Source organism: Paroedura picta, chromosome 3 (genome assembly GCF_049243985.1).
Source record: "Paroedura picta isolate Pp20150507F chromosome 3, Ppicta_v3.0, whole genome shotgun sequence".
In the NCBI taxonomy this organism is placed as follows: domain Eukaryota; kingdom Metazoa; phylum Chordata; class Lepidosauria; order Squamata; family Gekkonidae; genus Paroedura; species Paroedura picta.
Window position 1 is genome coordinate 169,623,672 of NC_135371.1, and position 24,799 is coordinate 169,648,470.

General features: G+C 45.5%; 1 protein-coding gene across 2 annotated transcripts in view; it reads left to right on the forward strand.

Annotated features, from left to right (window-relative positions):
- Nucleotides 1-24,799, forward strand: part of SYN1 (synapsin I) — a 239,048-nt gene that overhangs the window by 31,097 nt on the left and 183,152 nt on the right. For both annotated transcript variants that reach the window (XM_077329430.1, XM_077329429.1), the window contains exons 2-5: nucleotides 6,045-6,102; nucleotides 7,997-8,088; nucleotides 12,407-12,563; nucleotides 16,728-16,817. In XM_077329430.1, coding sequence (XP_077185545.1) covers nucleotides 6,045-6,102; nucleotides 7,997-8,088; nucleotides 12,407-12,563; nucleotides 16,728-16,817 — 397 coding nt within the window. The remainder of the gene's footprint in view (nucleotides 1-6,044; nucleotides 6,103-7,996; nucleotides 8,089-12,406; nucleotides 12,564-16,727; nucleotides 16,818-24,799) is intronic.

The following is a 24,799-nucleotide window of genomic DNA, read 5'->3' on the forward strand; positions in this document are numbered from 1 at the left end:
TGGGCAGGAAAGCAGTCTGAGGGCATTACAGGAAAAAGATGGAGATGTGTGTGAAATAAAACACCATTTTGCCTCACGTCAACTGCTGCTTGGCGTCAAGTCATCCCTTCCCCAAACCGAACCAAGTTTGAATCCAGGGGCCCCTTTACGACCAACAAAGTTTAAATCTGGGTATAAGCTTTTTTTGTGCTTGAACATGTAAGCTTATCCCCAGAATTAAACCGTTGTCAGTCTTAAGGGTACCATTGGACTCAGACTTTGGTCTCTTCCATGGCTTCAGACCAATATGGCGGCCCAAGTCAAAGTCACATTTGATTTATGGTCATTCAGATGAAAGTTAATATGGCTGCCCATCTGACTCTAACCTCCCTAAACTGCTTTTCCTCAAAGTGGCAGCTCCTAAAGATAGGACTACATTTACCGCCCTGAGCCTCTGGGGGGGGGGGCGGTATATAAATATAATAAAATAATAAATAAATAATATGTAGTGTGCTTCTAGAAGAAAGGCTTTTGAGGGAGGGTGAGTGGGTTGGAAGGCAGGCCTCTTTTATTTATTTTATTTATTTATTGTATTTATTTACCCTCCCCCCCCTGAGGCCCAGGGTGGTTTACATGGAACGTAGAAAACAATACATGGAAACTAAGTTTTTTTCCATAACATATAAATAACTACAATTACTAAGCGAGGGAGGGGGGAGAGATTTGGGGTTTGGCATTTTATTCTGGTTTTAACTGGAATTAAAAAAACCAAAAACCTCTTACGGCCAGCCACATTGAACCACGAGGTGAGGCAAGGTCTAAATGTTTTTTTTTAATTAAAAAAAATCTTCCCATGGGATAAAAAAAAAAAAAGGTCTAAATGCTTGAAAATAAACAAACAACTGCGTTTCCACACAATTATTTGGCCTGGCTTGCAGCAGTTGGGAAATTTCCCCTCAGGTTTGCAAATGTTTGTCAATAAAGACATACGCACGTAAATGCATTTCCAGGAGGAAAGGCAAGGGCTAGATATTTTTAAATAAATAAATGCGTTTCCACACAAGTTGTTTGCTTATTGAAGCAGTACATTTCCCCTGTTTCCCTCAGGTTGCTTGGGTTTGTCCCCGTTTGTGGTGGGTGGAATTTCACCCCGCACTGTGGGAAGGCCGGAGTCGGCGGGCAGTGGAAGAGCTGCTCAAAATGCCTAAATGACCTCCCTTACTCTGAGTAGATGTATTTGGGAGATGTGACTGTCCCATGTACAGGGGTGGGGAATGAGAATGTGAATAAAATGCGCTGAGGAGAAGGAGACGCTCACTGAATGCAAACATGCGCTGAGGAGAAAAAAGCTAGAATCCCGTACTGGGATAGGGAAGAACCCTGGTTCTTTGGAAAACGGACGTATAGCACAATGGGGCAGCCATTTGGGAAAGAAAAATCCAGTGAGGAGTGAAAAAATATCTAGCCCTTGGCTGAAAAATTGGCCTTGGTGGTGTGCATGTTGGGGGGAGCCAAAACGGGTCAGGGGGAAGGGTCCGATTGTGCTTTCCCTCACTCTGCCCTTGAAGTCGCAGCGCAAGGTGTTCAGTAACAAGCATGGTATAACAAGCACGAGCCTTCGGGGAGGGCGGTATATAAATATAATAATAATATAATAATAAATAAAAATAAGATACAATGAGTGCAATGAATCTGTTGTTTGCTTTAATGTGTTGTTCCACCTCAGGGAGGCAAAGTGGAGAATGGTGGGTATGAAGGGGAAGAATTTTGGGATTATGTTTCAGACCTGAAAGGAGAAAACGTCCTAGATATTCTGAGCAGGAACATCAGGGCTCTCTCAGCCTCACCCACCTCACAGGGTGTCTGTTGTGGGGAGAGGAAAGGGAAGGCGACTGTAAGCCGCTTTGAGACTCTTTGGGGTAGAGAAAAGCGGCATATAAGAACCAACTCTTCCTCTTCTTCAGTAATATCAGGGCTCTCTCTGCCTCACCCACCTCACAGGGTGTCTGTTGTGGGGAGAGGAAAGGGAAGGCGATTGGAAACCGCTTTGAGACTCCTTTGGGTAGAGAAAAGCGGCATCTAAGAACCAACTCCTTCTTCTTCTTCTTCTTCTTCTTCTTCTTCTTCTTCTTCTTCTTCTTCTTCTTCTTCTTCTAGTTCTGGGATTCAGAATAAACGCCGTGGGATATTTCCCAGGTTCAAGGCATGAGCCTTTTGTTCCAAAACTGCTGTGATTTGTACTGTCTTCCTAATAGACAGGGGTAAACCTGCTCCTTTCCAGAATTTTCTCAGTGTTATTTCAGATCTGACTTGTACGTTCTTGGTTTTTTTTTTTTAAGAACTCCAAAATACAGTTTGAGTGCCAAATTAATGCATACAGACGGTGAAAATACTGTTTAGGCACCTCGGGGTTTCTGTTCTTTCAAATACTCCTTTCAAATCCTCTCTTCTGCCTAACTATTTACTCCCTTTTCTCTGGCTTTTTTTCGTCACGCACTGCACTCATGGAAAAATGGCTAATTATCAGCTCCTTTTTGCAATGGGTTTAAGAACTTGTATATTTAAAATAGCAAGCCAAAGTAATCTTTTTTTTGTTTTTAATTATTGTTTTGTATTTGTGGGATTATGATAGTTTTTTTTAAATTACAGATGGTGATTCAGGGATTGCTAAGAAGTAAATTCAAAAATATAAAATCCCAGATATTTAAAAGCCACAAGATCCATAGGTATAATTAACTTTTTATTCCTGGGACAAGGATAACAAGTGAGAACATGAAGCAACTACTTAGGCAATGTTTTTAATTAAAAAAGGAGAGCATGATCTTTGATGAAGGAGCTACTCCTGAGCAAATCTATGGTCAACTCTTACCATAGCCATCTGACGGAGAGGCTGATTCTGTGAAGGCTCAAGGGGGAGGCAGGTTACAGTGGATGAGCGACAGGGCTGTGAATGTCCTGCATAGTGCAGGGGGTTGGACTAGATGACCTAGGAGGTCCCTTCCAACTCTGTGATTCTATGATTCTTAAGTGGGGCATTCTCTAATCTTTGAGGGGAATACCGCACATGATGAAGGGCTATGTGGAACCCTTGCTCCAAATCTGTAGTCCCTCTCTTTTTGTTTTGTAGGTTGCCAGTCTCTGGACGGTGACTGGCGTTCTCCCAGATCTCAACATCTCCACACTATGGAGTTCAGTAGAAAATGGCCACTTCATAGGATGGACTGTGTGGCATCGGACTCTTTGCTGAAATCCTGCTCCTTCCCAAACCCCACCCTCCCCAGGATCCATTCCCAAATCTCCAGGGTCGGCAAATTTAGGAAGTACCCCTAAAATTGCCCATGTGCTAATTATGGAATAGCAGGGGGGGGAGTTCCTTTTCTCCCTCTTGATTCGGAACATGGTCTCGGATGGGCAGGCAGGATCCCCTGTTCTCCCACCTCCATGCCGTGGTCCTGAGCAAGATCAGACCCCTGTGGCATGTGTAAACGGAGGGAATTCCAGAGGTAAAATGATGGAGACCCTGCCGCTCCGATATTATTTTTTGACCTTAGTAAATTAAAGGTTAAGGAACAGAGAGAGGGTTTCTGGATTTCCCCTGGCCTGTGCAAAGATAGAGTCTAGTATGTTGGAATTGGGGAAAGGGTGCAGTTTAATCTGTATTTAGTACCACATCTGCCTGTTAGTGCTTGTCCCTACTGGGGCTTTAATAGTTGCTGAGTTTAGTGAATTATAAATTGAGGAAGCCGCTCATTATTTTTAGACACAGTGTCTAGACTGTCTCAGAACAGGAAGAAACCTGGAGTCTCCATCGCCTGCTGCTTGTCTTTTCCCCTTTGTAGTGAGCTTGGAAGCTGGAGGGAGACGCCAGATGGCGCCATGGCACAAGCATTAACGCGCTTGTTAAGCCAAAGACCTTGCACGGCTTGAATGCGATGACAATGGAGCACTGTATATCTGCCAATACTAGACATATTTGAACGTATTTGGGCCAGTTCCTCTTAAACTCTGCCCCACCATGCCATAGTCCTTGCACATGTGATTTTTGAGGGCCTCACCAAGTCCTTACCACTGATAAAAGGATGTACCGTTTCACTTCACAGATAATCAGGGTTGCCAGCTCTGGGATGGAAAATAAACCCAAACCCCACCTTTCTTAGATGATGGAACCTAAAAAAGGTGCAGTTTGAGGAAGGGAAGGACTTCAACGTGGTATAATGAAGAAGAAGAGTTGATTCTTATATGTTGCTTTTGTCTCCCGAAGGAGTCTCAAAGCGGCTTATAATCACCTTCCCTTTCCTCGCCCCACAACAGACACCCTGTAAGGGAGGTGAGGCTGAGAGAGCCCTGATATTATTGAAGAATCGTTGGTTCTTATATGCCGCTTTTCGCTCCTGAAGGAGTTTCAAAGCGGCTTACAATCGCCTTCCCTCTCCTCTCCCCACAACAGACACCCTGTGAGGTGGGTGAGGCAGAGAGAGTCCTGATATTACTGAAGAAAAAGAAGAAGAGTTGATTCTTTTATGCCGCTTTTCTCTCCTGAAGGAGAATCCACCTTCCAAAGTGGCCATTTTCTCCAGGCAAACTGATCTCTGTCGCCTGGAGAGGAATTGTGACCCTAGATCTTCTGCTACCACCTGCACTTTGGCAACCCTACACATAATGAATATGTGCCGTATACTATGTGACGGCTGCTTATTTTGATTGGAACTAAGTTTAATTCTGTGATAATTGTAAAAGATTCTTCCAAATGCAGCTGGGGAGAAGGGGAATGAGACCAGAAGAAGCTTAAAAATCCTTTCTTCCCTATCTTTTTTGTTGTTATTGAAAAATGCTACCTAAGCCTCCTTTTGGCTTTTTGTAATAATCTGTGTAGATATGCGGCATATCAGGGCCAGAGTTGGTATTGTGGGAAGGTGGCAGAAAGGACCTTTCTGTGAAGTCAGGTGAAATCACTGCAAGATTTTAAATGGTGTGCTAGAGATGTCCAAGTGTGATATCCAGAAGAGAGAGATGACCGATTTGTTGCACACATCCTAAATATTCTGGGAAAGCCTTTGAAAAAACTGGGAACAGCAGAGTATAAATATCAGTCAATCTTTCCTTGAGAGAAACAGTTTTAGATAGATGGATTCTATTTTAAATGTCAGTGAAGCGTCTTGGGTTTTGCAACAACTTGAGTCATCTCAACCCTCCTTCCTCCCCCCTTTTAGAGGTAGGGATGGGTGGGGTGATATTCTGCCATGTTCTTTTTTTTTAAATTGTGATTCATGTCTTGGGTTTTGTGTCCTTTTAATGGAGGTTTTAATGGGTTTTATCAGACGTCTGCAACTCGCCACGAGCCTTCTCCGGCAGTGGTGGGGAATAAATTTAATAATTTATTCCCCTTTACAACAACAATAATAAGTATCCTGTGTTGGGAAAAGGTGGTAACTAGGGCTTGAAGTTTTTTTTTTCCCAGCAAGAAATTTGCACGCAACCCTTTGTTAGGTTCTGCTGGTGCTTAAAGGTAAAGGTATCCCCTGTGCAAGCACCGAGTCATGTCTGACCCTTGGGGTGACACCCTCCAGCGTTTTCATGGCAGACTCAATACGGGGTGGTTTGCCAGTGCCTTCCCCAGTCATTACTGTTTACCCCCCAGCAGCAAGCTGGGTACTCATTTTACCGACCTCGGAAGGATAGAAGGCTGAGTCGACCTTGAGCCGGCTGCTGGGATCGAACTCCCAGCCTCATGGGCAGAGCTTTCAGACTGCATGTCTGCTGCCTTACCACTCTTCGCCACAAGAGGCTCTGGTGCTTAGATCCCCTTAATTTTGCCAAGGCTGGGGAATCTAGGCTGTTAAAACGAATGGAGGACCAAGAATCAATACAGCGTGACACTGATTGGCAATACAGGCACAAGTGCTGCTGGTTGAGGCGCAAGTTCAGTTCCATTGTCACTATGAATGTAGCGCCATGGATGTGGCGTGCTATGCAGAGGTGTATGTGGAAGTTAGCGTAGCCCCGGAAGAGAATCCATTCTCCTCATAGTCTAGGCGTTAAAATTTTCTAACTGTTTCTATCCCTAGGACAAAATATTTCAAGGGGAAGAAACTTCATGGCGAGATGGACATTAAAGTGGAACAGGTAAGTTTGTGTCTTGGTATTTGATTATGGGGCTTGAACAATGGGGCTTGAACAATGAGCATCAGACCCTTGGGATTTGGACCTCATCTAGTTATTTAGTAGGTATTGGGTTGTCCTTTTGTTCCATTGGATGGGACATGAAAACAAACACAAAAAAATGTGGTTCCCCTGCTCCATGTGGTCCCCCTGCTCCATGCTACCTGCAGGCAGGCTGCTCAGGCTCCAGAGTTTTGGTAATGGCAGGTGATTGGCCAGGCAGGCTAGAGACCAGCAGGACAGCTAACCAATGGCCAGGAGGCTAAGAAGATCATTTCTTTTCTTCCTTGCCTCTTTGGACATTGCTGACATACCAAGCCTGCTGCACTCAGGGGAACAGAGTTCTCAAGATATTTGACATAATACCTGGTCAGCACCTTGAAGGCTATATTCCCTGAGATGCGGCAGGCATGTGTCAGAAACATATCCCAATTTCTCAGGGGCTTCTTTATACTCTGAAAATAATAAGGGGTGGACACAAGTGTAATTGGCAGGCTACATGAAGCCATTAAGTTGGCCTGACAATAGAAATATTAAGAACCTGCCTTGCTGCTTTTTTGACTCACAGATCGATCAGGGTATTCTGCTTAGTAAAATTTGAGCTTCAGTTCTTTTAACTCGAGGACCCTGAATTGCAGAATTCCACGTCTGATCTTTGGTGCAATTACCCAAGTCTCCAGCTTAGATTTGATGAACACACCCCTTCAGAACTTGCCATGGACAAGTTAATTTTAGAACCCTGGAAAAACAATTTCAGCCTCCAAAATAACCTTGATGAAGCAATTTGTGTTGTGCGTCTGCCATGATGAAAGAAATCCTGACCTGAGGCTGATTCCAAATTTTCCTTAAATTATTCTGTCAATTCCCCCTGGCATGCTGAAGAGTACATTGCTGTGGTTTGTTTGATATATTAGCCAGATCTGTTGGGCCTTGCTGTTGCCCTGTACAAACACAATGTACAGTAAAATATGTCATAGTCCCATTGTATACGGCACTGGTCAGACCACACCTGGAGTACTGTGTGCAGTTCTGGAGGCCTCACTTCAAGAAGAACGTAGATAAAATTGAAAGGGCACAGAGGAGAGCGACGAGGATGATCTGGGGCCAAGGGACCAAGCCCTATGAAGATAGGTTGAGGGACTTGGGAATGTTCAGCCTGGAGAAAAGGAGGTTGAGAGGGGACATGATAGCCCTCTTTAAGTATTTGAAAGGTTGTCACTTGGAAGAGGGCAGGATGCTGTTTCTGTTGGCTGCAGAGGAGAGGACATGCAATAATGGGTTTAAACTTCAAGTACAACGATATAGGCTAGATATCAGGAAAAAATTTTTCACAGTCAGAGTAGTTCAGCAGTGGAATAGGCTGCCTAAGGAGGTGGTGAGCTCCCCCTCACTGGCAGTCTTCAAGCAAAGGTTGGATACACACTTTTCTTGGATGCTTTAGGATGCTTAGGGCTGATCCTGCGTTGAGCAGGGGGTTGGACTAGATGGCCTGTGTGGCCCCTTCCAACTATCATTCTATGATTCTAGGATTCTATGTTCAATGCTCTATTGTGCTGTATGTTGCAGGAGAAGATTGGTAGTGATGGGCAAACATACTGATCCTCTCACTGAGGAATCCCCACTAAACATGAAGGAACTCCCAAGGTTTCTTCAAAAGCAGCTTGAAAACCATTTTGCTTCCTATTTGTCAATTGCCCTATATCAGACAAACCTGATAGCTGAATCTAGGCATCTTTTCCATCTCCCCCAACCCTCTTAAAATTGCTCTGTGCAGCATAGTGACAGCAGGTATCTGTTGAGGTATAATTGTTCATCTTGTGTGGATTGTTTTTTTTTTGTGTGTGTGTGTGTCTTCCAGGCCGAGTTCTCTGACCTCAATTTGGTGGCTCATGCCAATGGCAACTTCTCTGTTGACATGGAGGTGATACGCAATGGTGTCAAGGTGGTCAGGTAGGTGATAACAAGATCAAGCAGCCGTTTCCCTTTGTTGTTTCAATCTGTGGTGTTGCCTGATCTTTTTGTTCCTCGCTAGCATTTTGGAGGTTGTCAGTTTGCTCACCGCTATGTCTGTGGGAGGAGGGCATTGCTGCATCCTGATATTATTTGCTCTGGGGGGGAAAGGTAGGGGAGGATACTTGGACCATAGGTTGTAAAAAGCTAGACTGGGGCAGGGTGGGAAGGATTTTGGAAGAGTTCCACATCTGCACCTTATGACTGCTGTGGACAGGTGTGGAAACCATTCTAGCCATCTTTCATCTTAAAAAAGAGAAGTTAAAATAGATATAGAAATGGATTTCCCAGCTATTCATGAATCACGTGCAAAATGACCAAAGGATCATTAGGGAATAACCTCTGTCCTACCCAAGTGATCTCCCTTTTAACTGCCCTATGCTGGGGAAGGCACTGGCAAACCACCCTGTATTGAGTCTGCCATGAAAACACTGGAGGGCGTCACCCCAAGGGTCAGACATGACCCGGTGCTTGCACAGGGGATACCTTTACCTTTACCTTTATGCTAAACACATACAATGGTCAGGGTGGCACATTTCTTCAATTGCTTCCTATCTTCAGCACATCAGAGGAAGCCTCACCAGATAAAAATGGAAATGACTCCTCAGAAGCCAGCCTCATTCTTGCAGGTCCTGATTTCTATTGGGAGGGATCCTGCTGGAGAATTACAATTAACCTGAACCGCACCCATCTCCCAGCTTTAGGGGGGACGAGATTAGACAGGGTCTTCCTTTGCTTTCTGTCACCCAGCATCTCTGCATCGATTATCTGATTTTTAAAATGTAACTCTGGAACGATTTAAAGTTAATCCTTTCCCTTGTTTCAACCGTCTGGTCTCAGCATGGTCATTGGCCCTCTGCAATCAGTGGGACCCACGGAGGTTTGAAAGGGACCTCCCCCCTAAACCTTTCTTACAGTCACCCAGTTGGTTGCATGTGGGGGAGCAGGGAATCAAACCTGGCTCACCAGATTAGAGGCCACCACTCTTAAGCACTACGCTAAGCTGGCACCAAGAATGCAGTTATGGCCAACACCTGAGGAGCCCCCTCTGTTGCATCAACACTGGAGGTTTCCCAGTAAGCCAATTAAGGCTTCCTGTCAAACACCCAGCTCACCCATTAGCACAGTCTTCATTTCTTTGTCTTAAATCCAAACACATTGTCTTAGAAGCTAATCACCCAAACCAGGCCCTACAATACATTTTTGGTTATTAAAAATACACTATGACTCAGTCTGGTGTAGTGGCTTGGAACTAACATTCACCCAGTGTGGTGCGCTAGATCATTCTTTGCTGCTTCTCTACACGGACCCCTGTTGAACTTCTGCATGTCAGAAAGCAGCTGTTCAAACCTTTGCTGAGCCAAAACTAAATCCTCTTTAGTACCATCTCAACTCACTGGCCGTCTTCAAGCAAAGGTTGGATACACACTTTTCTTGGATGCTTTAGGATGCTTCGGGCTGATCCTGCGTTGAGCAGGGGGTTGGACTAGATGGCCTGTATGGCCCCTTCCAACTCTATGATTCTATGATTCTTTATGTGCTTGTCGAGTTTCAATAGCACAGATGTGTTAAAAGGTAAAGGTAAAGGTATCCCCTGTGCAAGCACCGAGTCATGTCTGACCCTTGGGGTGACGCCCTCCAGCGTTTTCTTGGCAGACTCAATACGGGGTGGTTTGCCAGTGCCTTCCCCAGTCATGACCGTTTACCCCCCCCAAGCTGGGTACTCATTTTACCGACCTCGGAAGGATGGAAGGCTGAGTCGACCTTGAGCCGGCTGCTGGGATCGAACTCCCAGCCTCATGGGCAAAGCTTTCAGACAGCTGCCTTACCACTCTGCGCCACAAGAGGCTCTCAAGAGGCTCTCAAGGCTCTCAAGAGGCTAACAAATCTGTTAGGGACTTTTATTTTGTTTTTCAGTAAAAATCCTTTTAATGTATAAAGTGTGGCTCTGCTTGAGATTTGTGACTAGATCCGTCCCCCCCCCCCATCAATTGATGGAGTATTTTCACTTGTCACCACCTCTTGCAAATCATAGCCTCCTAGAATTGCTTATTCCCCCATCATAAATTCAGGAGACAGGTCTATTTTAGGTAACACCACATTACGGATTCCTCACTGATAAGATAATCATTACTTTTAAAACTTTAAATATCAATGCCTGTAGCTGCCCTGTTAAACAATTAGTGCCCACGTTTCATTGCCGCTGCCACTTGTATCGCATGGTGCAATTAGCGTAATAATGTTAATTTTTAAGTACTGGGTTTAAAAATCAACATGGGTGTCTTAATTTGATTTGGCCATGTATTGAAAGCAATCAAGGAACGCAGCCTAAAACTACGCATGTTTTTTCTATATTACTTTGTTAAGATTTAAAACTGTGGTCCCCAGTCTTTTTGAAACGGTGGGCACGTTTGGAATTTCGACGTGGCATACGGGCAAAGTGACTAAATATCTGCCACAAAATGGCTACCTCAGGAGGCAGGGCCAGCCTCAAAATGATGGCCAGAGCTTAACTTCAGTGGCACAGGTTCCAGTGGGTAGCCGTGTTGGTCTGAAGTAGCACAACAAAATCAGAGTCCAGGAGCACCTTTAAGACCAACAAAGATTTATTCAAGGCGTGAGCTTTCGAGTGCAAGCACTCTTCCTCAGTGGCACAGTGCAGATTCTTGTAGTGTGGTGCATATTTACAAAATATGTTCAGGCAATCAACTCTCCAATAGTCAATCAGCACCTTGCTGGGCTAAAATCCTACCTGGCCATGCCCACTTTCTAAAAACATTTATCGGGCACCAGGAAAGGTGTTTATGGCTGCAATGGTGCCCATGGGGACAATTTCGGGGGCCCTTTTATCCCACTCTGCTGCAGTTCAGTTAGTTTTATTACGGTCATAGACCAGCATAAGATGATACCAAAACATCCATTAGAACCAAGAATTAAAACATCTTAAAAGATAACAATAGAAAATAGAAAAGGTAGATAAACACAGCTGTCCAGATTCATTCATTCGGCGGTATTAGAAGAAAGATACAGGAAAATACCCTATACCGAAAGGAAATGCACCTGTGGCTCTGGACATGTAGAAACCATGGAGCATGTTCTCTTTCAATGATGATTCTATAATGAGACTCGAACTAGTCTAATTCTTCCGCTGCTAGGCAGATTCCCAGGGCGCTCAGGAGAATTTTACATTTCTCTGCTGCTTGCAGATATAGAAAATAATACAACTTACAGAACTGCCAAGTTCTGCGCAGCAGCGATCAAAATTCGTAATAGAATGGTCTATTTTAAATGAATCTGGGCAGCTGTGTTTATCTACCTTTTCTATTTTCTATTGTTATCTTTTAAGATGTTTTAATTCTTGGTTTTAATGGATGTTTCTGTATCATCTTATGCTGGTCTATGACCACTGTGCTGCATGATTCATGCTGTTGTACCATTTTCATTGTACCCTTGAAACAACTCTTGAGTTGGAGACTTGTCAGAAGCTGGCAGTAAGTTTCAAAGCTGAAATTTCTGCGTTCAGAAGGCTCAATGTACTAGCTGGGAATTGCCCTATATCACAGAGTCAAGGTGCTTATACTGCAATTCACATAACTCTCCCTTTCCTCTCAGGTGATCACTGCATGTGATCTATCACTTGACTTAGTTGGGGACCACTTGGCTTAATTATTTAGAAGTATAAGTGTGGCCATTCTGTACAGACACACAAAGGACTGGTCTCCACTGTGCTAAACTGCCTCCTTAACAAAATAGATTGTCCCCTAATAACATTCTTTTGGCTATGGGGTATTATTTGAGAACAGAGAGGTCCTTGAGAATGCAGTTGTTGACCATTTCTGAGTTAGGCACTGCTAAAGCCATGGAGAGTGATGGGTAAACAGGATCCTTAAATTTCTGCTGAGGAGTAGAGAAAACCCTGAGGGGTGTCTGGCGTGAAATAAGCCTAATTTTGTCTCCGAATGCAGCTCTGCAAGACAGGCAGGTTCTCATTTATACCAGAAAGCTTAGAAATTGTGCCTTATTCCTATTTTGTGGCTTGCTTGGCATTAGGGCTGATCCAGCCCTGCTGAGGATCTATGGATTCTTCAGTGGGCAGTGGAGGAAAGGGAAGACATGAAGATGTGCAGAGTGAGATGGCTCCTGCAATCTAGTGGGCTGACAAGAAGTAGCCGAGACTCATAGATCTTATCGGGCAGGAGGCTTTGTGGACATGTGCAATAAGACAACTTCTCTTTGCTTTGTTATTCCCCTCTTCTAGGAGCCTGAAGCCTGACTTCGTGCTGATCCGTCAGCATGCCTACAGCATGGCACGTGGTGGAGACCACCGTGGCATCGTGATTGGGTTGCAGTATGCAGGCGTGCCCAGTGTCAACTCCTTGCATTCAGTGTACAACTTTTGTGACAAGCCATGGGTGGTGAGTGGCATACCCAACAATTTGAAGAGGGATTTAAGCTTATACAGTTCTAGGGTTTGGGTGGGGGCGCAAGAGGCTGTTCAGCATAGAGCTGCAGGCCCTGCGGGAGCTTCCGGCATTCCGCAGGGCCTGCAAAACGGAGCTCTTCTGCCAGGTCTATGGTTGAGGCTGGGCAGCAAGGAAGATCAGGGGCCACCTATAGGAGTGGAGGTAGCGAATCCTACCTGTGCCCTCTATGCACCCTTCCCCTCTAGAAGAAGATTTTGGGTTTTTTTAGGTTTGGGAGGAATTCTTTTTGCCGCAGCAACTTGGTTTTTATGGCATTGCTTGTATTGTTGTTTTAAATCTGTTTTAAGGGGTCGTATTGCATTTTTTAGCCATATGTTGTAATCCGCCTTGAGCCTTCAGGGGAGGTGGGCAATAAATATAACAACAACAACAACAAAAACACAATAATATAACAACAATAATAATATCATAATCACAATAATAGGGAGGGGAAAACAAAATATTACAAAGCTTATTTGCCAATTTTATTTTGTACAACTGTAACATTTGAGAATTTTGTAAGGCCAGTTTTCTTTATTAATTATTTACAGTGTTTATAGGGTCTCCTTTCCAACAAAGAAATTGCTGCAGGCAGAGTACAAGATTTAGGAACTGAACACACGGAAAACAGCCACACAAAAAAAAAATGTAGGCATCTGTAAATAAAAATAATGTGAAACAGGCAAGTAAAACAGCAGGAGCCAATTAAATGTTTAAAGAATTCTGAATAAACCGTGAGAGGCAGTCGGCGAAATCACTCAGCAGATTTCCTTTGGGGAGTCTGCTCGCCACTGACAGTGCTCCACTCTGCGTTCTAATAGACCTTGCTTCAAAAATGGATGACGTGTGGAGTAGAGAATCAAGTGCGGGGAGATGGGATGCTAAAATAGATGAAAGCACTCTCGGAGGAAGAGTGGGTATTCGGAACACAGGGCTTTCAAGGTGATGATAACCACCATTTTGAACGGAACTCCCGACCGCTGAGTTGCTAGGACAGCCACGCCAAATGGGACTGAATGCTTTTTCCCCTCTTTTAAATAACTATCTCTTGCCTTCTAACATAAATCTTCAAGGTGGCTTAAAATAATCTGTTATTTACAGACTGCCGTTCTCACTGGGGCTCAAGGTAGATTACACAGAATGAGACAACAATAACAACCACCACCTTTATTGGCATAAAAAAATAAGACAAATCAGAATACAGTCAATTAGTTGTTAAGTTCACGCAGCTTAATTGCCACTTGTAAGAATTTAGCCGCTTTGTCAATTGATCAGTTGTATCTGGGTCCTGGTCGGAGAGAAGGAGCTGTACCTTGCGTTTATCAGAGGAGCCGGTACATTTAACTGGGAGTGAGTCTAGAGCTTTAGCCCGGATGGCATTGTATACGGGGCAGTAAAAAAAAACAAAACGTGCTGTATGGTTTCTATAGAACCTTGTTTACATGGGCAGTGTCTCCGTATGTAGGATTTGGGTTGTAGAACCAACCCCAGATTAAAAAAAGAAAACAATCCCCCCTCCAAACCCAGAACAGAAGCAAAGCATGAGTGTTAATATGACACATTAAATCAGGGGTAGTCAAACTGTAGCCCTCCAGATGTCCATGGACTACAATTTCCATGAGCCTCTGCCAGCATTCGCTGGCAGGGGCTCATGGGAACTGTAGTCCATGGACATCTGGAGGGCCACAGTTTGACTACCCCTGCATTAAATGATGCAAGATTATATAAGAGGACCTGATCTCCAGCAAACTGTATGCAGTGCTGTAGACCTCATATAATTTGTCCAAGTACTTTAGTGTAACATTTAGCACAGTGCTGTCCTATTGCCAGGAGAGTGGGAGGCTTTCTGACCTCCTCAGACAGACCATTCCAACAGGAATGGTCCATGTATGGGCAGGTGTTGAATTTTGCCCATTTGTATGTTGGCACTTGCAGAAGGTCCTGTTCAGAAGGTGAAACATAGGAGGAAAGACAGTCACATGAATATGAGGGCCCAAGGCCATGAAGGGCTTTGAACGTGATAGCTAGTGCCTTTAAATTGAGCCTGGTGCATGATGGGTAGTCAGTGGAGTGACTGCAGAATGGAAGCCGCTAGAACCAGGGAGCAGAGCCAATAACTGTTTCTGGGGTGTACCATAGGACAGGGGTAGTCAACCTGTGATCCTCCAGATGTCCATGGACTACAATTCCATGGACATCTGGAGGATGTCTGAATACATCTGAATTGTAGTCCATGAACATCTGGAGGACCACAGGTTGACTACCCCTGCCATAGGAAACAAGATAATGTTTACCTGCTGGGAGAAAACATCAGTAGAGAGAGACAGATAGGAAGGGGGTTCCTGTGTTTTGGTGTCAAACTGTTTTTACCTACATCAACCTTGACTATAAGATTGCATAAAAACAAGAGAGACACAACTTTATATGTAACATTATAAGCAGTCAGGTGTTCAGTTTATTAATTGTTAACACCACTAAAATCATTTCTACTTAGCAGCAGAAGTCTATTAGTGCAGGGGTAGTCAACCTGTGGTCCTCCAGATGTCCATGGACTGGCAGGGGCTCATGGGAATTGTAGTCCATGGACATCTGGAGGACCGCAGGTTGACTACCCTTGTATTAGTGGGTGACAGATGAGCAGGCAAGGAGAGGAAGTTCTTCAAATAAGAGCTTTCTTACGGTGGTGCATTGTCTCTGGTATTCATTCAGCTAAATTTCAAAGCTAGGCATTCCCAAAGCAAGCCCTTAGACAAATGACCTTTCCGATAATTTCAGTTGCAGGCTGTTCAGAGCTTTATACATCAAAACCACTGAATTGCACTGGGAAACAAGCTGTTAGCTGGTAAAATTGTTTAAGTAGCAAGGAATACTATGTATGCTCCTATTCAGCTGACTCTTGTATTCTGTGCCAGATGAAGTTTCCTGTACTCTTCCTAAACCACTCTCCATGTACGAGTGCACTGCAGATATCTAACCTAGATGGTGTGAGGATCTAGGTAACTGGGACAAGATCACATTTTCCAGGAATGACATATCTGGTGCACCAGCTGAAAAGGGACAAAATGTTTTATGCCACATAATATAATTGGCAGTTCTTCCATATGGCTGGATCCCATAAAGCCCCTCAATTGTGTGTCTGATCCTTTTGGGAGAGGGTATCCTGCTCCCGAGCAGACCAAATTCCAGTTCCTTGGTCCTAAGTGTTCCTGACTAACAGTACCTTGATTTTACCTGGATAGAATTCCAGCTTGATGGACCCTGTGTAGCCCATTACTGATTCTAAATAGTTCTTTCCGCAGCCTCATGAAGTAGTACATTTGGGTGTCATCAGCACACTGATGATCATGTTCCTAAAGCCATAAGATATCCTCTAGGAATGACACGTCTGTCTCTGAGAGTAGGGCCTAGTCTGCACACAATAGATAATGCACTTTCAATGCACTTTAGAAGTAATTTTTCCTGTTCTGCACAGGAAAATCCAGCTGCCAAAGCACATTGAAAGTGCATTATCCTATGTGTGCGGAATGGGCATAGCTGAGGCACAGCGTTCTGTACCAGAAGAAGCCTCCAATTGGGAACAGTCTTTTTAGAGCAGTGGTCCCCAACCTTTTTATCACCGGGGACCAGTCAACACTTGACAATTTTACTGAGGCCTGGGGGGGGGGGGTAGCCTTTTGCTGAGGGACGTTGCTGCCGCCTGAACCCCTGCTCCATTTGCTTTCCTGCTGGCGCCCCTGTCTTCCCGCTGCCCACTGGGGGGTGCTGCCAGCAGCAGCTGCGCAGTGCCACTCCGAGGGGGAGCCCCAGCCATGGCGGCCACTGGAGAGCACCAAAGGTGAGCTGGCGGCAGAGTGGCAGGGCAGCCCCCGAGGCAGCAGCTGGGGAGGATGATGAGGAGGAGCCGCGGCCCAGTACCGACTGATACACAGACCGGTCCTGGTCCCCGGCCAGGGGGTTGGGGACCGCTGTTTTAGAGCATTCCTAAGAAAGGAAAAGGGGTTGTCAGCAAAGATGAGGAAGAAGGCAGGCGGAGAGAGTGGTCAGGAAAGAATCCAGAGAAAATACGTCCCAAAGGTCCATCTGTGCCTCTTCTCTCACTGTACTTCCTTTCAACAGTTTGCCCAGATGGTTCGTCTGCATCGCAAACTTGGCCCGGAAGAATTCCCACTCATTGACCAAACCTACTACCCCAATCACAAGGAGATGGTAAGTGGTGCCAGCAGCAAGCAGGATCCCTTTCCTCCTGGCGGATCGTGCTGGGCTTCTGCACTCTGATTTTGTTTTGTGAAAATTGGACGACTGAAGGAGTTCATGATACTGATTATCGCCTCCAAATCGGCCTAGTGAAGGTTTATATGTCTGTAAGTCAGTGCGTGTGCATATCTTAACTGCTGAACTCAATGCGATGGCTCAGATATCGCGCCCCCTGTTCACGGGCCTCTTTTCGGTGTTCTGGACTGTGTTAGGGTGAGGCTAGCATGTTGATTGGTTGTAACTGGATCCGGACTGGGGATTAGGGTTTCCTGGTTCAGGGCCCAAGCTTGCTATTGGTGGAGCTGTGGTCATGGGCGAGGCTTGGAGCTTGATGTAAAGCTGGGCAAAGATACTATTCTGTTACTCAGGCCAAGGACAGAAGACAAGGTGTGACTATTTACAGCAGACCTGGCTGATCTAGTGCCTCCTATGGATGGTACAGTTGCCTAGTCTGTTTCCATTCCAAGCCTGAAGAGTGCTCTAAGACTTGAATACTCTTGAGCTTAGATATGCTTTCTCCAATCTGACACCCTGTTGATAACTCCATTTTGCTGGATGCGATGCCTTCTTGGCCAGAGATTAATTTGCAGTGTCGTTAAGCTATGGATTTCACTTTTCCCCCCAAATAAAGAAGGGCCTGTCCAGTCCAAGGCCTGCAAGGGCGATTTATCTCAGTGGGTCCCCATCGTGGCAACACTGAGCACATTCAGCTCTCTTTTAAAGACCTAAGAATTGCATTATAATCCCAATTTTCAAAAAGGTGATTGATTTTACAAAAACAATCTTCAACCTTTTCAGATCAGCCTGCAACTAAGGTTAGAATATTAATCCCCCTCATACTTTATTTATCCTATGTTCCTGTTTGTTTTTCTCCATTTGTTTCTTTTTAAAGGAATGTCTACATAAGACCAGTTTTCCCTCTTCCCAGATAATATTGGGGACTAGAATTTTGTGTTGGGTGAGGCTCATGAGCTCTGATAAAGAATTCTCAGTGTCTTCTATAAACTATATTTCTTAGAATGCTTTAGATGATCCAAAATGATATGAAATATATTTGTTGTGTAGATATATATTTCAGTGCTGTTTTTTTATTCCCCTTGTTTCCTGGGTTACTCTTGGAGTTTGTCTTGCCAGCTGTGCAGCCGTTTTAAGGATGTTGTTTATCTCCTTGGTTGCCTCCTTTTCAGAGAACTTTTCAGCTCGCATCTCTGCTTGTGACCTTACCCCATTTCCACAGAATATATAAAGAACTATTTCATTTGGCTTCACCCTTATACCTCTTTCTCCTTGTTGTTTCCAGTATAGGCTTTAATTATATGCAACGGTAAGGATATATCTCTGGTATTGGTATTCGGCAAGAGCCTGGAATCCTGAATATATACTCCATTATGCCCGTTAACGTCAATGGGAAATCTAACCTCATTCATTCATTCATTCATCCATCCATCCATCCATCCATCCATCCATCCATCCATCCATCCATCCATCCATCCATCCATCCATCCATCCATCCATCCATCCATCCATCCATCCATCCATCCATCCATCCATCCATCCATCCATCTTTATATACCACCCTCCCTGAAGGTCTGTTTAGTGGTCTGGTGTGTATGTATGGGGGGGGGGTTGAGGTAGAGCCCCCAAATTTGCAGCATAGCTGCTGGAGCTTTTTCTCAAAAGAACCCCCAAGTTTTAAAAAGATTGGACCAGGTGGTTCAGTGTGCCCTTAATTCCTTTACAGACCTGCTCAAAGGACAAACAGGTCTTGTGGCCACCGACAACACAACTGCAACGTTTTACACAACAAATAAGGGGGACCAGAGTCCTTGAGACTATGCCAGGAGGCCACAAACATTTGGCTGTGGGCAGTTAAGCACAACGTTTGCCGTTCAGTCATCCGTATTGCCGGCCAAGTCAATATTTCAGCAGGGATCTTGAGCAGGGACCTAAACCACACACAAGAGAGGTCCATAAAAAACAAATAGTTACACTCCATTTTCTGTTTATGGGGCATTCCGTCCATGGTCTATTTACCAGAAGGCACAATTCAAAATATACCCAATTCTGCTCCAGAGCTGCAGTGGATCAAGAATCCATTAGGAACACATTGTCCCTAATTGATTCTTGATCTTCTGCTGCCCTGGAGCAGAATTGGGTATATTATGAATTGTGTCTTGAGGCAGATAGATCATCATTAGTCAGAGTGCTGCATAAATGGAAAATTATTTGTTTTTTTGCCTTCTCTGCAATCTGTTTATTTGCCTTCCCCCCAACCAGGCTTCTCAGCAAGGTTCTAGGAAAGATCCAGGTAGACAATACAACACTGCCTCCTCATATCTCCATACTGGCCGAGGTGAGTGTGGTTCCCATCACTATTTAAGCTAGCAGCGGACTGGTTCATTTCCCTTCCAAAGGAACCAGATCTCCTACACATAATCCAGGGCCTAGTCTGGACACATAGGATAATGCACTTTCAATGTGCTTTGGCAGCTGGATTTTCCTGTGCAGAACAGGAAAATCTACTTCTAAAGTGCATTGAAAGTGCATTATCTATTGTGTGCAGAATAGGCCCAGAACTGCCACCCCACCATCAGGCAGATGCATCAAACGGCGTGGCTGATCCTTTCCACAGAGAGATAGCCGACAGAGTGTCTGAAGTGGTGTTGATAACTAGGAAACCTTCCATACATGAGATTATGAGATACCTTCTTACATTAAACGACAGAGGTTTAACCATCTCCTTCACAAAGTACATCTGGCTGCGATCTTTGTGCAGCACAGACCAATTAATGGGCAGTCTATATTTGCTTCTAATGAAGCCAAAAATATTATGAAAGGGTTGATGGATCTGTACTCTCCTGTGCCCTATCCCTCAATGCATTTTTTCTTTGGTATTATGTTGAACCCATTTGTAGTGTCTGATCTCTCAATTTTCTTTCATACAAGACCTCATTTTTAGTTGCCGTCATATCGGCAAGGAGGGTGAGGGAACTGGCTGCATTATCCTGCAACCCACCATTTCTCCAGAAACATCAAAATAAGATAATCTTGCAGCCCAGTATAGATTTCCTCTGCAAAGCAGCCTCAGAATTTCATTTAAGTTAGGAAGTCTCCTTCCTGACCTGTTTCCCTAGCCCCGTCCCAGATGCCGTATAGCTGTACTCTTTTATTTGGATAGAGTATGACATTTTGAGCCTCTTGTGGCGCAGAGTGGTAAGGCAGCAGACAAGCAGTCTGAAAGCTCTGCCCATGAGGCTGGGAGTTCGATCCCAGCAGCTGGCTCAAGGTGGACTCAGCCTTCCATCCTTCCGAAGTCGGTAAAATGAGTACCCAGCTTACTGGGGGGTAAAACGGTAATGACTGGGGAAGGCACTGGCAAACCACCCCGTATTGAGTCTGCCATGAAAACGCTAGAGGGCGTCACCCCAAGGGTCAGACATGACTCGGTGCTTGCACACGGGATACCTTTACCTTTACCTATGACATTTTAGACAGGACAGAAAACTTGTGCTTCAGGGGCCCTAAAAAAAGTCAAAATGCACATCACAGACACTCATGATGGATCCGCAATTAGACTGGTTGCTGCGGAATCATCACAATATACTGACATCTATACATTAATTTGGACAAGAAAAAACAGAAAGGTAAAGAGGAGGCATTTATTCTTAAGAGACGTGGCCTGGAAAGAAGTAGGTGAGGCAGATACATGCTCATGAGGTGCGCCTTTCCCCTGAGAGTCCACAGAGGAGATCTCACTGCCTTGAGAACCCTGCAAAAGTATCTAGCTCTTTGGCTGCTGATTGACTCTCAAGGAAGCCAGACTTGCACCCTGGGAACACCCTGCTGTGAGTCGGATCCCATCCACAGGCTCTGCACATTAGAAGGGACTGGGCAGGGCCTGGAGCTGCCAGCAAGGACCTGTTGGGGAGAGAATAACAGGGAACAAGATAATAGAGACGTCTGCTGCTGCTCTGTCTTTGCCTAAACTAGGGATAAGCAACTAGCTCAGTCTGACCCCCGAGCACTTCTCCATAGCTGGAGATGCTCACTGTCTCCAGTCGCAGGGACCCTTTTCTCCCTTCTTGTTCACCTTAGCCCATTTCTGTCCCATGAGGTAAGGCAAAAGGATCTCTGCGCTGCTTTCACCGGCAAAAACAACAGGAAGGGAAGCAGTGCCAGCGCAGCAGCTGTAAGAAAGCTCTTACAGCATAGCAGGTGTGAAAAATGGCAGTGGTCCCCAACCTTTTTATCACCGGGGACCACTCAACGCCTTTTACTGAGGCCCAGTGTGTGTGGGGGGGGTAGTTTACTCCTCTACTCTCAACCACTGCCCTAACGCTCTCTGATCGCTATGGTAATGTTTAAACATCCCTTCAAAATAAGATACAGACATGCCACAACAACGAAGTATGTTGTAAAGCAGTGGTCCCCAACCTTTATGAGGCTGGGGACCGGCAGGGCATCGGGCCGCGCCTGCGGGGACCGCGCCCGCACGGGCCACGGCCACGCGGCGGGCCGCGCCCGCAGATCGGGCCGCACCCGCGAGCCACGCCCGCGAATCGGGCCACACCCGCGGGCCGCGCCCATGGGCGCGGCCCGCGCGGGCGCGGCCTGGCCCTGATTCCCTCTCCCCGCCCTCTCGCAGTAAGAAGCTTCCCGGGCCGCAAGCTTGCGGCCTGGGAAGTTTTTTACTGCGGGGGGCGGGGAGAGGGAGCCGCGGCCCGGCGCCATGGCCTTTGCGGCCCGACACCGGGCCGCGGCCTGCAGGTTGGGGACCACTGTTGTAAAGGGCAGGGGGGGATGAAGTAAAGGGTCGGGGGGGGGGGAGAAGGCGTCCTTCGGGGCCCACCTCCAATTAGTCGAAGGACCACATGTGGTCCGCGGCCCACAGGTTGGGGATCGCTAATATAGGGTCTTTCTTCCTGAACCCTGACTCACTGTGGTGCTCCCTCCAAGCGCCTTATCTCTTCCTACTGCTGCTAGCATACCAGCATCTCCTGGTGACTAGTCACTAACCGTTCATTAGCAGCTGAATGTCCCCTCCAAGCTATTCCTTTCTTCCGAAGTTAGTTGATCCAATGGCTTAATGATGGAACAGAGTGTGATTAATACCTGATAGCCTTCTAGCATCCCTGTTGGACAAGAGGCAGAAAGAGAAAAAAAAATTATTTGGCAGGAAAAAAATACGAATGGTTCATTGCCCATGGTTTCTCCCCGTCTGAGGAAGGTGACAGGACCACATTAATCATCTCGTTAAAAAGCACCAAGATTTCTGTGACAAAGCAATATCAGTTTTGTGGCAAGAAGACCTGGAGTCTGATATACGTAGTGTGGATTCAGTTGCTTATCAATGTTTCCCCTGCTTTGCATGTTTTGTTCCATATTTATTTTATTGTCTGATATGATTTCATCTTTATTATATTATTAAAAGTGGATTCTGGTTTTGCTAACCATGCTGGGAGTAAGGAGGTAGGCTCTGTGGGGCTGATGGTTCTTACACTATTGGGGGTGGGGGCTTGGCTAACTATGAATAATTATTTGTTACACCTCTTCTTCAGAAGAAAAGACGGCTTGGATTTCAGTCGTTCTGAGTCCTTCCTGTGAATAGGTCCCACTCCAGCCAATTTGGTGTTATGGTTAAGACTGAGAGACTCTAATCTGGAGAGCCGGATTGAATGCCCTTTCCTCCTCCACGTGAATCTTGCTGGGTGACCTTGATCCAGTCACAGTTCTCTCAGAACTCTCTCACCCCACCCTACCTCACAAGGTGTCTTCTGTGGGACGAGGAAGGGAAAGATGACAGTAAGAGTCTCTGAGATTCCTTAGGGTAGAGTAAAGCAGGAAATTAAAAAAAAAAACCAACTCCTCTTCATACCTGTAACAAGATATTGGGTATCACTAAAGGGCTCAGAGTGTCTGTATCCGCAGGTTGTCCCGAGAATCTTGGTGTAGAGAGCGACGGCCCGTTTCCCGAAAAGGTTGCCCTTGATTACCTGCAGTGAGAGGAAAGTTTTCAGGAAAAGGATAGCCTAAAGGTAAAAGTATCCCCTGTGCAAGCACCAGGTCATGTCTGACCCTTGGGGTGACGCCCTCCAGCGTTTTCTTGGCAGACTCAATACGGGGTGGTTTGCCAGTGCCTTCCCCAGTCATTACCGTTTACCCCCCAGCAAGCTAGGTACTCATTTTACCGACCTCAGAAGGCTGAGTCAACCTTGAGCCGGCTGCTGGGATCGAACTCCCAGCCTCATGGGCAGAGTTTTCAGCCTGCTTGTCTGCTGCCTTACCACTCTGTGCCACAAGAGGCTCTAAGGACAGCCTAAACATGGCCTATCTTGTCATGTCTCAGAGGCTGATCAGGGTAGGCCTTGGTTACTATTTGGATGAGGGACCTCCCAGGAAAACCAGGGCAGGCAATTGGAAACCTCCTCTGAATGTGTCTTGTCTGGCTGCCAGCCTATCCTACAATCATAGAATCTCCTGGCTACACTACAGACATATCATATGATTGATAAACAAGCTAACTAACTAACAAATAAATCAGGAAAGTGTGCCAATATAAAGAGTTTTCAGGAAGGGAAGCCAATCTAAGGAGACATGCAAGAGCTTGGCAAAAACCATAGGAGACAGCTCCGTTTTCTTCATCCTCTCTTTCCTGGTAAGAGAAATGCTGGATAATCCTGTCCCACTGATTCGAGGTATAAGGAGCCCAGCGTAAGCACTGCTTTCCTAGCGAGTTCCCACTACTCTATTCTCAGCAAAGGCTGTGTCCACCGGACGAGAAAAAGGAAAGGATCAGGGCCTTTCTGTCATAAATATAGGAAATGCTTGCCTGGGGAAGATGCTACATTTTTGGCATTTCACATGACGTCGCCAACATCCAGCGTCCAAGCAGCAACTGCTAGCTATGCCCTCCATTTTAAAGCGCTAGCTGGGGAATCTCATAAAATGGATTTCCCAACCTAAAAAACATGAACTACAGGAGAGCAACCAGCAGGCCACATGCTAAAGAAATGTATGGAGGCGAAGAAGCACTATCCCCACCACCAATGTCCCGCTCTTGCATCCATTTCCCTCTCCCTTCTTCTGGGGATGTGTTTTTTTTTCTTTAAAGCAAACTGCCTGGAGCAACGAATAAGCACACAAGCATGCAGGGCAAAGGAAAAAATATTTTTTCCCCAAGTTGTCACACAAAGCATGCCTCTCTACAGTCCCCCCCCCAAAAAAAAAATCAGGAATGAGATTTTTTCCCCCTAGTATCAAGACTTGTGACTCCATAATGGGTGGCATTCAAAAAGCACTGTGCATTTATCATTAGATTTCATGGAGAAGGATTGGATTAAAAAAAATTTAGTGGGCATCGTAGGCCCTTTAAAAGGTCAAGAGAGGGGATTGGTAGCCTGGCTTGATTGACAGGCGGAAGAGAATTGCGTGTAAAGCGCATTTTCCGTCATTTCAAGTAGGCATGCGGGGTGCAAAAAGGTGGCAGATGGAAGTGAGACAGGCAGAAGGTGTGGAATAGCCAGAGGCCATTACGCTGGTGTAACACTATTTTTTTAGAAGTGTGGAAATGCCCTCAATGACTGATGCTGGGCACTGAGCGGGTGCATTTAACCAGTGTAGGGACCTTAAGATGTCTAAAATGAGATTTCCACCTTTTCACGTCTTCCGTCACCCTCGACAGAGATGTAATGAATGACAACGGAGTAAGGGATACGTAGAGGAAGGAAATGCTTACTCTGTTGATATAGAATTCATATATTGCCCAAGTCATGTCATCACCTTCAAACCTGGCATCCATAAAGCTGCCTATGAGGACTGCAGGAAAGAAAAGAGAGATGGTTGTGGTTCAAAAGCTGGAATCTGGTGGAACCTTTGAGGCTCAATGAAACAACAGATTGTCGCTCCCACTGGTTACTCGAAACTGTATGAGTAGG